General features: G+C 45.3%; 1 protein-coding gene across 1 annotated transcript in view; it reads left to right on the forward strand.

The window, feature by feature from the left end:
* The first annotated feature begins 5,684 nt into the window (after positions 1 to 5,684).
* LOC121272244 (serine protease 52-like) overlaps positions 5,685 to 12,922 on the forward strand; it is a 29,000-nt gene continuing 21,762 nt past the window's right edge. The window contains exons 1-3 of the mRNA XM_041178772.1: positions 5,685 to 5,755; positions 5,943 to 6,064; positions 12,137 to 12,154. Coding sequence (XP_041034706.1) covers positions 5,685 to 5,755; positions 5,943 to 6,064; positions 12,137 to 12,154 — 211 coding nt within the window. The remainder of the gene's footprint in view (positions 5,756 to 5,942; positions 6,065 to 12,136; positions 12,155 to 12,922) is intronic.

Raw genomic sequence — 12,922 nt, forward strand, 5'->3', positions numbered from 1 at the left:
GGAGGGGAGATTTCAGTCTTGCGGGATCATCCTTCAGGAGAAGAGGCTTTCTATTGCATGCTTCAGCCGCACACACCCCCGCCCTGGCCTATACACTTGTCGCAGTTGCACACCTCCTTTTAAACTTACGCCTTATTTGCCACCTGCTCTTTGAAACTTGGTGACTGCTGAGCCGCAGAGACGAGCGATCAGTCAGAGCGTGAGGGAGAGCAAGGACAGAGGCTGGAATATTCAGTGTCATCACATTTAATAGGACTCTGCCCAGGGCAGTAAAATGTACCAAGCAATTCGCACAGTCATCAGCCAGACACTGTGAGGGAGACAGGAGAGAGATAAGTGGACAGATATAGAGATATATAAATAGACTGAGACATGTATAAATAGATAGATAGACGTTTGTACATACATATTATATATATACACATATATATATATATATAGTCAAATAGGCAGACAAGCAGTAAGCCAGACCAAAGCACAGACAAAGAACCAGAAAGACAGACTGAGACACAGAGACAGAGAAACACACACACACACACACACACACAAGCAGACAGAGACGGAGAGACAGGGACAGATGAAGAGACAGAAAAAAGATAGGCAGAAAAATAGAGACAGGCAGAGAGACAGACACACACACACAGACAGAGGTAGAGATAGAGAGACAGAGGCAGATAAAGAAACAGAGAGAAAGATAGGCAGAAAGACAGAGACAGACAGAGAGACAGACACAGAGAGAGAGATAGAGAGGCAGAGACAGATAAAGAGACAGAGAGAAAGACAGGCAAACAAAGAGAGGCAGAGTGATAAAGAGACAGGGACAGACAGAAAGATAGACAGTCAGAGACAGGCAGGCAGAGACAAACAGACTGAAATACAGACAGACAGAGACTGAAACAGACACACAGACAGAGACAGGCAGACAGAGATAGACAGAAAGTCAGACATAGAGAGACACAGACAGAGATAGACAGAGAGACAGACAGACAGACAGATGCAGACACAGAGACAGAGAGAGACAGGTAGACAGAGAGAAATAGACAGAGAGACATAGACAGAGACAGAGAGGGAGAGAGATAGATATTTATACATAAATAGAGGCAAACAGATGGACAGGTGGTCAAACAGACAGGCAGATTGACAGATTAATAAATAATAAGAGAGAGAAACTGTTGGAATATTACTTCATAATTGACAATACACCTGGGTTATGGAACATATCTTTTATTAAACACAAATCATTTACATGTTCAGTAGCAGGTCAGGCACAGTGAGTGATGAGCACTAAGTTCAGTTGATCAAGTTACAAACAAGACCATTGCAAACGTGTCTGAATCATGAACAACATTATTCTGGTTAATGAAATCTGGTTGAAAATAAGCTCACCAACTCTATAACAAAGGAGCATCGAATGAGAACGGAATAATTTACTTACTCAGATAGCTTGAGATAGGACAAATAGAAAGAGAGAGAGAGAGGCACAGTGATATATAGATAAGATAGTGCAGTGAGTGCCAATATACCCCAGTGAGAGTTAATATATGAATATCTACCTCTCTCCCTCTCTGTCTCTGTCTATGTCTGTCCATCTATTTCTCTCTATCTACCTGTCTCTCTCGGTCTCTGTGTCTGCATCTGTCCATCTGTCTGTCTCTCTGTCTGTTTCTGTGACTCTCCATTGAGAGCCAGTATCCCTCCAATGAGTGACATTGTACTCCCAGTGAAAGCCTGTGTGCCCCCATTGAGAGCTGATGTACCCCCAGCAAAACTCAGTGCACCTCCAGTGAGAGACATTGTACCCTCTTTGAAAGTCGGTACATTCCAGGAAGAGACATTGTGCCAGGCAATGACCATCTCCAACAAGAGAGAATCTAGCCATTTCCCCTTGACATTCAATGGCATTACCATCGCTGAATCCCCCACTATCAACATCTTGGGGGTTACAATTGACCAGAAACTGAACTGGAGCAGCCATATAAATACTGTGGCTACAAAAGCAGGTCATAGGCTAGGAATCGTGCGGTGAGTAACCCACCTCCTGACTCCCCAAAGCCTGTCCACCATCTACAAGGCACAAGTCAGGAGTGTGATGGGATACTCCCCACTTGCCTGGATGAGTGCAGCTCCCACAACACTCAAGAAGCTGGACACCATCCAGGACAAAGCAGCCCCGCTTGATTGGCACCCCACCCACAAACATTCAATCCCTCCACCCTGACACACAGTGGCAGCAGTGTGTGTACCATCTACAAGATGCACTGCAGGAACTCACCAAGGCTTCTTCGCCAGCACCTTCCAAACCCACAACCGCTACCACCTTTGGGACAAGGGCAACAGACACATGGGAACACCACCACCTGCAAGTTCCCCTCCAAGCCACTAACCATCCTGACTTGCAAATACATCAGCATTCTTTCACTGTCGCTGGGTCAAAATCCTGAAACTGCCTCCCTAACAGCACTGTGGATGTACCTACACCACAGGGACTGCAGCGGTTTAAGATGGTGGATAACCATCACTTTCTCAGGGAAATTAGGGATGGGCAATAAATGCTGGCCTAGCCAGCGATGCTCACCTCCCATGAATGAATATTTTAAAAATTGTGCCCCCAGTAAGAGACATTGTATCACCAGTGAGAATCAGTGCATGCCAGTGAGAATTAGTTAACCCACTGTGAGAGACAGTGTACTCCCAGTGAGAGATAGCGTACCCCCAGTGAGAGATATTGTACCCCACAGTGAGAAACATTAAGCCCAGTGAGAGATATTATACCCTTAGTGAGAGACATTGTACCCTCAGTGAGAGATATTGTATCCCAGTGAGAGATATTGTACCCCAGTGAGAGATATTGTATCCCAGTGGGAGATATTGTACCCCAGTGAGAGAAATTGTGCCCCAGTTAGAGACATTGTACCCTCAGTGAAAGTCAGTGCACCCCAGTGAGAGATGGAGTACCCCAGCATGAGTCATGAGTCAGTGTACACCCAGAGAAAGACTTGTATCCTGGTGATTGGCATTGTACTCCAATGACAGACATTGTACCACAGTCAGAGGCATCGTGCCCCCAGTGAGAGATATTGTACCACATTGAAAGTCAGCACACTCCAGTGAGAGTTGGAGTATTCCAGTGAGAGACAGTTTTCCCCAGTGGGAGACATGGTACCCCCAATTAGAGACATTCTGCCCCAGTGAGGATCAGTGTAGCCTAGTATGAGACATTATACCCCCAGTGAGAGTCAGGCCACTCCAGTGAGAGTTGGTGTACCTAAGTGTGAATCAATGTAAACCCCATGAGAGACATTGTACCTACCCCAGTCAGAGACATTGTGCCCCCAGTGAGAGACAGTGTATCCCTAGTGAAAGTCAGTGCACTCCAGTGAGAGTTGATGCACCCCGGTGTGAGTCAGTGTAGCCACATTGGACCCTCAGTGAGAGACATTGTGCCCCCAGTTAGAGATATTGTACCCCAGTGAGAGATATTGTGCCCTCTGTGAGAGTCATTGTACCCTATTGAGAGACATTGTACCCCAGTCAGAGGCATTGTGCTCCGAGTTAGAGACTTTATACCCCCAGTGAAATGCAGTGCGCCCCAGTGAGAGCTGGTGCACCCCAGTGTGAGTCAGTACAGCCCCCGTGATAAACATTGTACCCTAGTGAGTGGCATTGTATTCTCAGTGAGAAATATTGTACCCCCGGTAAGAGACATTGTACTCCCAGTGAGAGACTTTGTACCCCAGTGAAAGTCAGTGCATGCCAGCGAGAGACATTGTATCCCAGTGAGAATCAGTGTAACCCAGTGAGAATTAATTAACCCCCAGTGAGAGACAGTGTACCCCGATAACAGACATTGTACCCCCGATGAGAGACGTTGTATCCCAATGAGAGACAGTGTACCCCAGTGAAAGACAGTGTACCCCAGTGAAAGACAGTATACGCCAGTGGGAGGCATTGTACCCCAGTGAGAGTTAGTATACCCCAGTGAGGGAAATTGTAACTCAGTGAGAGACACGGTGCCCCATTGAGAGACTTTGTATCCTAGTAAGAGTCAGTATACCCCAGTGAGAAACATTGTACCCCAGTGAGGGACATTGTACCCCAGTGAGAGTCAGTATACCCCAGTGAGAGACATTGTATCCCAGTGAGAGACTTTGTACCCCAGTGAGAGTCAGTATACCCCAGTGAGATACATTGTACTCCCAGTGAGACATTTTACCCCAGTGAGAGACATTGTACCCCCAGTGAGGGACATTGTACCTCAGTGAGAGTCAGCATACCCCAGTGAGGGACATTGTACCCCAGTGAGAGTCAGCATACCCCAGTGAGAGACATTGTGCCCATTGAGAGTCAGTATATCCCACTGAGGGTTAGTATATCCCAGTGAGGGAAATTGTACCCCAGTGAGAGACATTGTACCCCAGTGAGAGTCAGTATACTCCAGTGAGAGACTTGTACCCAATGAGAGACATTGTACCCCAATGAGAGACACTGTACCTCAGTGAGAGTCAGTATATCCCAGTGAAAGACGTTGTATCACCAGTGAGGGACATTGTAAACCAGTGAGAGTCAGTACACCCCAGTGAGAGGCATTGTATCCCAGTGAGAGACATTGTACCCCAGTGAGAGTCAGTATACCCCAATGAGAGACATTGTACCCCAGTGAGAGTCAGTATATGCCAGTGAGAGACATTCTATTCCTGTGAGAGTCAGTATACCCCCAGTGAGAGACATTGTGCCCATTGAGAGTCAGTATACCCCAGTGAGGGTTAGTATATCCCAGTGAGGGAAATTGTACCCCAATGAGAGACATTGTACCCCAGTGAGAGTCAGTATACCCCAGTGAGAGACATTGTACCCAATGAGAGACATGGTACCCCAATGAGAGACACTGTACCTCAGTGAGAGTCAGTATATCCCAGTGAAAGACATTGTATCCCCAGTGAGGGACATTGTAAACCAGTGAGAATCAGTATACCCCAGTGAGAAGTATTGTATCCCAATTAGAGACATTGTACCCCAGTGAGAGTCAGTATACCCCAGTGAGAGTTAGTATACCCCAGTGAGAGACATTGTATCCTAGTGAGAGTCAGTATACCCCATTGAGAGTCAGTACACCCCAGTGAGAGACATTGTATCCCCAGTGAGAGTCAGTATACCCCAGTGAGAGTCAGTATACCCCAGTGAGTGACATTGTATCCCAATGAGAGGCATTGTACCCCAGTGAGAGTCAGTATACTCCAGTGAGAGACATTATACCTCAGTGAGAGTCAGTATACCCCAGCAAAATACATTGTATCCCAACGAGAGACATTGTACCTCAGTGAGAGTCAGTATACCCCAGTGAGAGTCAGTATACACCAGTGAGAGACATTGTACCCCAGTGAAAGACATTGAACTCCAGCAAGATACATTGTACCCTAGTGAGAGACATTGTACCCGAGTGAAAGTCAGAAATTTGTGGATCAGAGGTTTGGAAATGGGTTAGAATAATAATACAAGATGTACATGTTCGAACCTCATAAGCCAGGATCTGTCCCATTGGTTGATATTTTTTGCATTATTACTTCACTATAATGTATCCAAACCCCTCCATCCATGCAGGAACCAATAGGGTAACTGATCCAAAAAATGCAGTGTAGATCTAACATTCTAAATAGCCATTGTTTGTTCTGCTACAGCCTATTGTGATGGATGCAATGGACAAGATTGTCATTGACCTATCGGATGTAGTTCTACTGTGCCCAATGCACGCTGATTGGTGAGACAATGACTATGATGTGAGCAGTGGCACGTGTTTATGGAGTAATCACTGTGGGACTGGCGTGCAGTGTTGGAGGTAATATCACAGTGACTGAGTCTCTGGGATGGGTCCTCCAGAATAATTCTCCAACCTGGATATCGGGGCCTTCTTAGAGTTATGGTTTGCACCCCGTCTTGTTCCGCAGGTGTCCTGGTTCTCCCCCTCCGCAAACTGACAATGCTGTTCCTCACAGAACATTAATCACCAGAGAGATGCTCCCTTTCTACATCCTGCTCATACTACTCTGCATTGAGCGCATCCCAGAGGGTGAGTGTGCTGATTGAATGGGGGCAGAGGTGATCAGTATTATAGAAATAGAGACACACACACACACTGTAACAGAGGGAGATATCTAGATTAACAGAGAGAGCGACACATATGCACACAGTGAGAGACACATACAGAAAGACAGACATACATGTGGACACAGAGTTACAGAGACAGACACACATTGTATTAGAGAGAGAAAGACACATACATTGTATTAGAGAGGGACACACACACATATACAAAGTAACAGAGAGAGACACACAGTGACAGAGAGAGACACACACATGACAGGCATACAGGCAGACACCCAGAATAACAGAGAGACAGACAGTTGACTCTTTGGACCAAGACACGTGTTGATGAGGTCTGCATTCTCAGCACCTTGTTGCATGGCTGTGAAACAGGGCTGACTTACAGCCACTGAGAAAGGATGCTCAACAATTTTCATCTGCATTGTTTGCAATGCATTCTCAGCAAATGCAGCCGTCCGTTCAGAAGCAGGTCCTTCACGTGCGCTCGTACTCATCCACAGTTTGTAGCTTTTCACCATTTAGGCCCATAGTGGATGACCTTACATTTGTCCACGTTGAAATCCCTTGGCCACAATTTGTCCCATTCACTGATATCTCTGAGCTTTTGCACTTTAAACTACACTACCTAGAATGCCACCGATCAATTTTGATTTGCGTTCATAAATACAGTGAGTAGTTGCTGCCCCATCACAAATTCTTGTGGGACACCACCAGTCACATCCTGCCAATTGGAATGCCTGCCCATTATTTTTTTATTTACTGACTAGGCCAACAATTATTGCCCATCCTTAATTACCCTGGTCCAACATTTAAGAGTCAACCACATTTGCTGTGGGTCTGCAGGCCAGACCAGATAAGGAAGGCAGATTTCCCTACCTAATGGGGATTGGTGAACCAGATGGGTTTTTATGACAATCACTTCATGATCATCATCAGATTTCAATTCCAGATTTCTATGGTGGGATTCAAACCCACATCCCCAGAGCATTACACCAGCCCAATGGAAATACCACTATGCCACTGTCTCCCCTAGCGGGTGACTGATTCCCCAATCTGGTATGTTTGGTCCGGTCCTGTAATGTCTGGAGTGTGGAATTTAGTGTGCGGTGTCTGAGGTGGGTTGCCTGAGCTGGGTTGTCTAGATCGTGGTGTCTGAACTGTGGTACCACACTAATTATTCGCTTACGCTCTGTCTCCATGACTCATCCAACTTGATAAGCAGGGCAATAACTTACTTTCACAAGATGGCAAGAATAAGGAGCAGACCATTCAGCCCCTTGAGTCTGCTCTGCTATTCTATAAGATCATGGCTGATCTGGTTGTGGTCTGAACACCACTTTCCTGCCTGCACCCCCTCCCCTCTGCCCCATAACACTTGACTTCCCTCTCTATCAAGAGTCTGGCTCAGCCTTGAATCTATTCAATGACCCAGCCTCCATTGCTCTCTGGGGAAGAGAATTCACAGACTAGTGACTGTCTAAGACTGTCTTAGTCTTTGGGAAACCCTTAATTTTTAAAAGGTATCCAGTAGTTCTAGACCCCTTCAGAAGAGGAGTTTTCACCCTGTCAAATCCCCTCAGGAGCTTTTATGTTTCATTCAGATCACATCTTGTTCTTTGAAATTCCAATGGATATAGGTGCAATCTGCTCAACCTTTCTCCATAACCCAGTCATCCCAGAAATCAGTTAAGTGACCATTCGCTGAACTGCTTCTCATGCAATTCTTTTTTTAATTAATTTATGGGATGTAGTCTTCAGTGGCTGGGCCAGCATTTATTGCCCATCCCTAATTGCCCTTGAGAAGGTGGTGGTGAGCTGCTGCCTTCTTGAATTGCTGCAGTCCATGTGGCGTAGGCACACCCACAGCGCTGTTAGGGGGAGGGGAGAGGGGGATAGGAGGGGGTTCCAGGGTTTTGACCTAGTGAAACTGAAGGAACGGCCAACATATTTCCAAGTCAGGATGGTGAGTGACTTGGAGGGGGACTTCGAGGTGGTGGTGTCCCCATCATCTGCTGACCTTGTCCTTCTAGATGGCCATGGTCGTGGGCTTGGAAGGTGCTGTCTAAGGATCCTTGGTGAGTTTCTGCAGTGCATCTTGCAGATGGTACACACACTGCTGCTGTTGTGTGTCAGTGGTGGAGGGAGCGAATGTTTGTGGATGTGGTACCAATCAAGCTGCTTTGTCCTGAATAATATCAAGCTTCTTGAGTGTTGTGGGAACTGCACTCATCCAGGCAAGTGGAGAGTATTCCATCACACTCCTGACTTGTGCCTTGTAGATGGGGGACAGGCTTTGGGGTGAGTTGCTCACTGCAGGATTCCCAGCCTCTGACCTGCTCTTATAGCCACAGTATTTATATGGCTGATCCAGTTCAGTTTCTGGTCAATGGTAACCCTGAGTATGTTGATAGTGGAGGATTCAGCAATGGCAATGCCATTGAACTTCAAGGGGCAATGGTTAGATTCTCTCTTGTTGAAGATGGTCATTGCCTGACACTTGTGTGGCCTGAATGTTACTTGCCACTTGTCAGCCCAAGCCCAGATATTGTCCAAGTCTTGCTGCATTTGGACATGGACTGCTTCAGTATCTGAGGAGTCGCGAATGGTTCTGAACATTGTGCAATCATCAGCAAACATCCCCACTTCTGACCTTCTCATTGGAAGGAAGGTCATTGATGAAGCAGCTGAAGATGGTTGGGCCAAGGATACTACCCTGAGGGACTCCTGCAGTGATGTCCTGAAACTGAAATGACTGACTTCCAACAACCACAACCACCTTCCTTTGGGTTAGGTTTGACCCCAGCCAATGGAGAGTTTTCCCCCTGATTCCCATTGACTCCAGTTTTGCTCGGGCTCCTTGATGCCACACTCGGTCAAATGCTGCCTTGATGTCAAGGTCAGTCACTCTCACCTCAGCTCCTTATATCATTTCTTAAGTTAGGAGTCCATATTTGTACATAATACTCCAGATGTGGTCTCATTAAGGCCCTGTACACCTGTGGCAACATTTCACTATGTGGAGCAAAGGGTTAATGGTCATGTTGATTAGACAATGATGTTAATGATGATGTAAGTATGACATCAGGGTCAGTAGAGAGGCTCTGATGGATCAGTGTCCAGGGAACAAAATACTTACTATAAGGTCATGGGTGTAAATAGTGTAAATAAATAGTTTAAGAAAAACTAAATACTGATTATTTCCAAGCCACTTATAGATTGTGAAGCCTCATCAGAAAACTTAACTTTTATATTCCATTCCCTTTGCAATAAATGCCAACATTCCATTTGCCTTCCTAATTGTTTGCTGCACCCGCATTCTAACTTTTTGTGATTCATCTACCAGGACACCCAGATCCCTCTGTACCAGACAGTTCTGCAGTCTTTCTCCATTGAATAATTTCTGCTTTTCCATTCATTCCACCATAAGTTTTCCAACTTTGTAGTCCATCTGCCAAACCTTTACCCATTCAGTGAACCAACTTAAATCCCTTCGTAGACTCTTTATGTGATCTGGACAACTTACTTTCCTGCCTATTTTTGTGTTATTAATAAATTTAGCTGCCATACATTCGGTCCCTTCATCCAACTCATTGATATAGATTGTAAATAGTTGAGGCCCCAGCACTGATCCCTGTGCACTCTGTTCCTTACATCTTGCCGACCCAAAATTTTCACCTGACTCTCTGTTTTCTTTTAGCAAACCAATCCTCTATCCATGCTAATATATTACCCCCTAGACCATGAGCTCTTACTTTGTGAAGTAACCTTTGGACAAAGTGTGGCTTCAACTTTAGATGACAAAATCCCTCATGAGAGACTATCAGATAACTTCTTGAAGTCCATATAAATAACATCCATTGACATTCCCCTGCCCACTACTTTAGCCACCTCTTCAGGTTAATCAGGCATGGCCTACCCTTTACAAATACATGCAGCCTCGCTCTGGTCAACTGAAAATTTTCAAGGTATTCAGTCACCTGATCCTTAATTATAGACTCTAGTGATTTCCTCAAAGTAGATGTTCAGCTAACTGGTCTCTAATTCCCTCAATTTCATCACTCAGTTTTCTTAAATGCTATAGTGGGTTGACATACAATTTCCCAATCTAAAGTAATGCTCCCTAAATCACGAGAACTTTGGAAGATTATAGTTAGGGCACCTGCTTCCTTCAGTCCCATTATTTTCTCCATTAATTATAGTTTGCCTACGCCAATCCTGATAAGTCCCTGTCCCTGGTTCAACATTACCCCCCTTGGGATCTCTGGCATGCTAACATCTTCCTCTTGTTACGAATATCTAGTGCATGGCTCATGTTAATATTTTAGAAGTAATTTGTAGATTAAAGTCGAACTGTAGAAAATGGGAGAAATGCAACTAAAGCAGTTTGGAGTTTGTTACACTTAAAAGTCATGTTGACTTAAGGGGTTAACAGCTAGAAAGGTAAGATCATAAAACAGGTAGGCTTTACTTAGCAGGAGAGATGAAGATGTGGTGTTTACACTGCTTGCAAAGAAGTGCAGCCCAGAGAGATGCTTTGATTTGGAAGTTAGAGCTAATCAGTTCAAAAGCATTCAGTGAATCTTGAAACGCTACATCATCATAAAGATGGGTGGATCTTAAGAAGGATCTCTGGTTTCAATTTATCTGTGTGCTTGCTGGGAGAGGAAGTTAGTTACAGTTTGGACTTTGTGTGGTTTGCAGCTCACAGAGAAGCCCTGGAAGCTGTTAGCAGGCACCAGGGAGTGAGGAGTCATAAAAGTCCTGGGGAGCCAAGAAGGTGGTGGTAGGTCGTTGGTTCCGTGCTGGAGATATTTGGGCTCAGAGAAACCCTGGAAGCCATTTATACCTCAGTATGGCTGTGAGACTGGAGTTCGGAGAAACCCAGGAGCAGTGTCAACTTAGCGAAGCTAGTGGCCTGTGAAAGAGTTGGAAGTAAGCTGGTATTTCGAGGCTGGCGTGCAGCTTTGTGAATCCTGTGGAATGCAGTCTCAGGAGAAGAGACTGAACCAACAGGAGATGAGCAGCCATTGAGGCAGTCCAAGTCGGAGCAGCTTTTGAGCGAATTCAGAGGCTAGATCTTCAAAAGTGAACAGTTCAATCCCTAGTGAGGGAGACAGAGTTTTAAAGAGATTTTGTGACTTACACTGGTCACTGACGTCTGGCAGGGTTGCTGAGAAATCTGTGGGAGCTGTCTTAGTCACACCCTCCATTTAATGCGCTGTGTGGTGTGTCTGACCACAGCTTGCCTGTTAGTTCGTATCTACCACATGCTAATTCTGAATCTTAGTGTGTAAGATGTATATTCTAAATTGTTTTACTTTTCCAACCTTGTATAGTAAAGTTTGCTTTGTTTGTTCAAAACCATGGAATCTTGCGGCTTTATTCTCCTAGTGGGTAACTGGGATTTCAAACTTTGTCTACTTTAACAAAAAATAATGGTCCCTCACCAGATCATAACACTCTACTATGAACCCTAAGGCAAATAAATTATTAAACAGGTCCACCATACCCTAATTTCATTTAGAACATCACCATTATCAATTTTCAAAGGACCCACAAGACTCCTGATCACCCTCTTTTTTCCTAGCATCTTTAAAAAATATTTTGTTGATTTTGATATACTTGCAAGTTTCTTTTCACACTCCTTCTTTATGGTTCTTTCTAGCTGTCTTGTCACCCTTTGTTGTCCTTTGTATCTCTCCCAGTTGCCAGGGACTGTACTATGTTTTGCATCCTAGTTTGCCTTTCCTTCTTCTTTCACAGGATGGGACTGCTGCTGGCTAAGCCAACATTTATTGTCCACCCCTAATTGCCCTTGAGAAGTTGGTGGTGAGCTATAGTCCATGTGGTGTAGGTACACCCACAGTGCCTCTAGGGAGGGAGTTCCAGGATTTTGACCCAGTGATAGTGAAGGAACGGCTGATATATTTCCAAGTCAGGATGGTGTGTGGATTGGAGGGGAACTTCCAGGTGATGGTCTTCCCATCTATCTGCTGCCCTGTCCTTCTAGATGGTAGTGGTCGTGGATTTGGAAGGTGCTGCCTAAGGAACATTGGTGAGTTTCTGCAGTGCATCTTGTAGACGGTACACACACTGCTGCTACTGTGTATCGGTGGTGGAGGGAGTGAATGATTGTGGATGTGGTGCCAATCAAGCGGGCTGCTTTGTCCTGGACAGTGTCAAACTTCTTGAGTGTTGTGGGAGCTGCACTCATCCAGGCAAGTGGAGAGCATTCCATCAAACCCCTTACTTGTGCCTTGTAGATGGTGGACAGGCTTTGGGGAGTCAGGAGGTGAGTTACTCGCCGCAGGATTCCCATCCTCTGACTTGCTCCAGTAGCCACAGCCATTTATATGGCTAGTCCAGTTCAGTTTCTGTTCAAGTTTCTGGTTTTAGTTCTATGTTGTCCTTACTCTTCATTCATCCATGGACTGATTTTCTTTGGCCTGTAGAGATCTTGTCACTTATGAGAATAAACTTGAACTGTTTGATGTTAACTGAATATCCCTGTAAGCACACAGTCACATACACACAGAAACACACACCGATGCGAAGTGCACCTAAACTCACAGGTACACAACCATGGACTTAAATATGTCCATATTTTTCTGTTTCCGTTCCGAGGCTTCTGTTAAATGTTTCTGGACTGTTTCAAACAGTGATTGTGAAGTTCTTGCTCTTCACACATCTCATAATCCCTTCCTCCTCCCCTTCCTCCTCCCTCTGTGGGAGCTGACTGACTCTCTCCATAGTAGTCAAAACAGGTGGGTTTTTTTTAATTCATTCACGGGATGTGGGCTTTGCTGGCTGGGCCAGCATTTAT

The sequence above is a fragment of the Carcharodon carcharias genome, chromosome 33 (genome assembly GCF_017639515.1).
Source record: "Carcharodon carcharias isolate sCarCar2 chromosome 33, sCarCar2.pri, whole genome shotgun sequence".
Taxonomy (NCBI): domain Eukaryota; kingdom Metazoa; phylum Chordata; class Chondrichthyes; order Lamniformes; family Lamnidae; genus Carcharodon; species Carcharodon carcharias.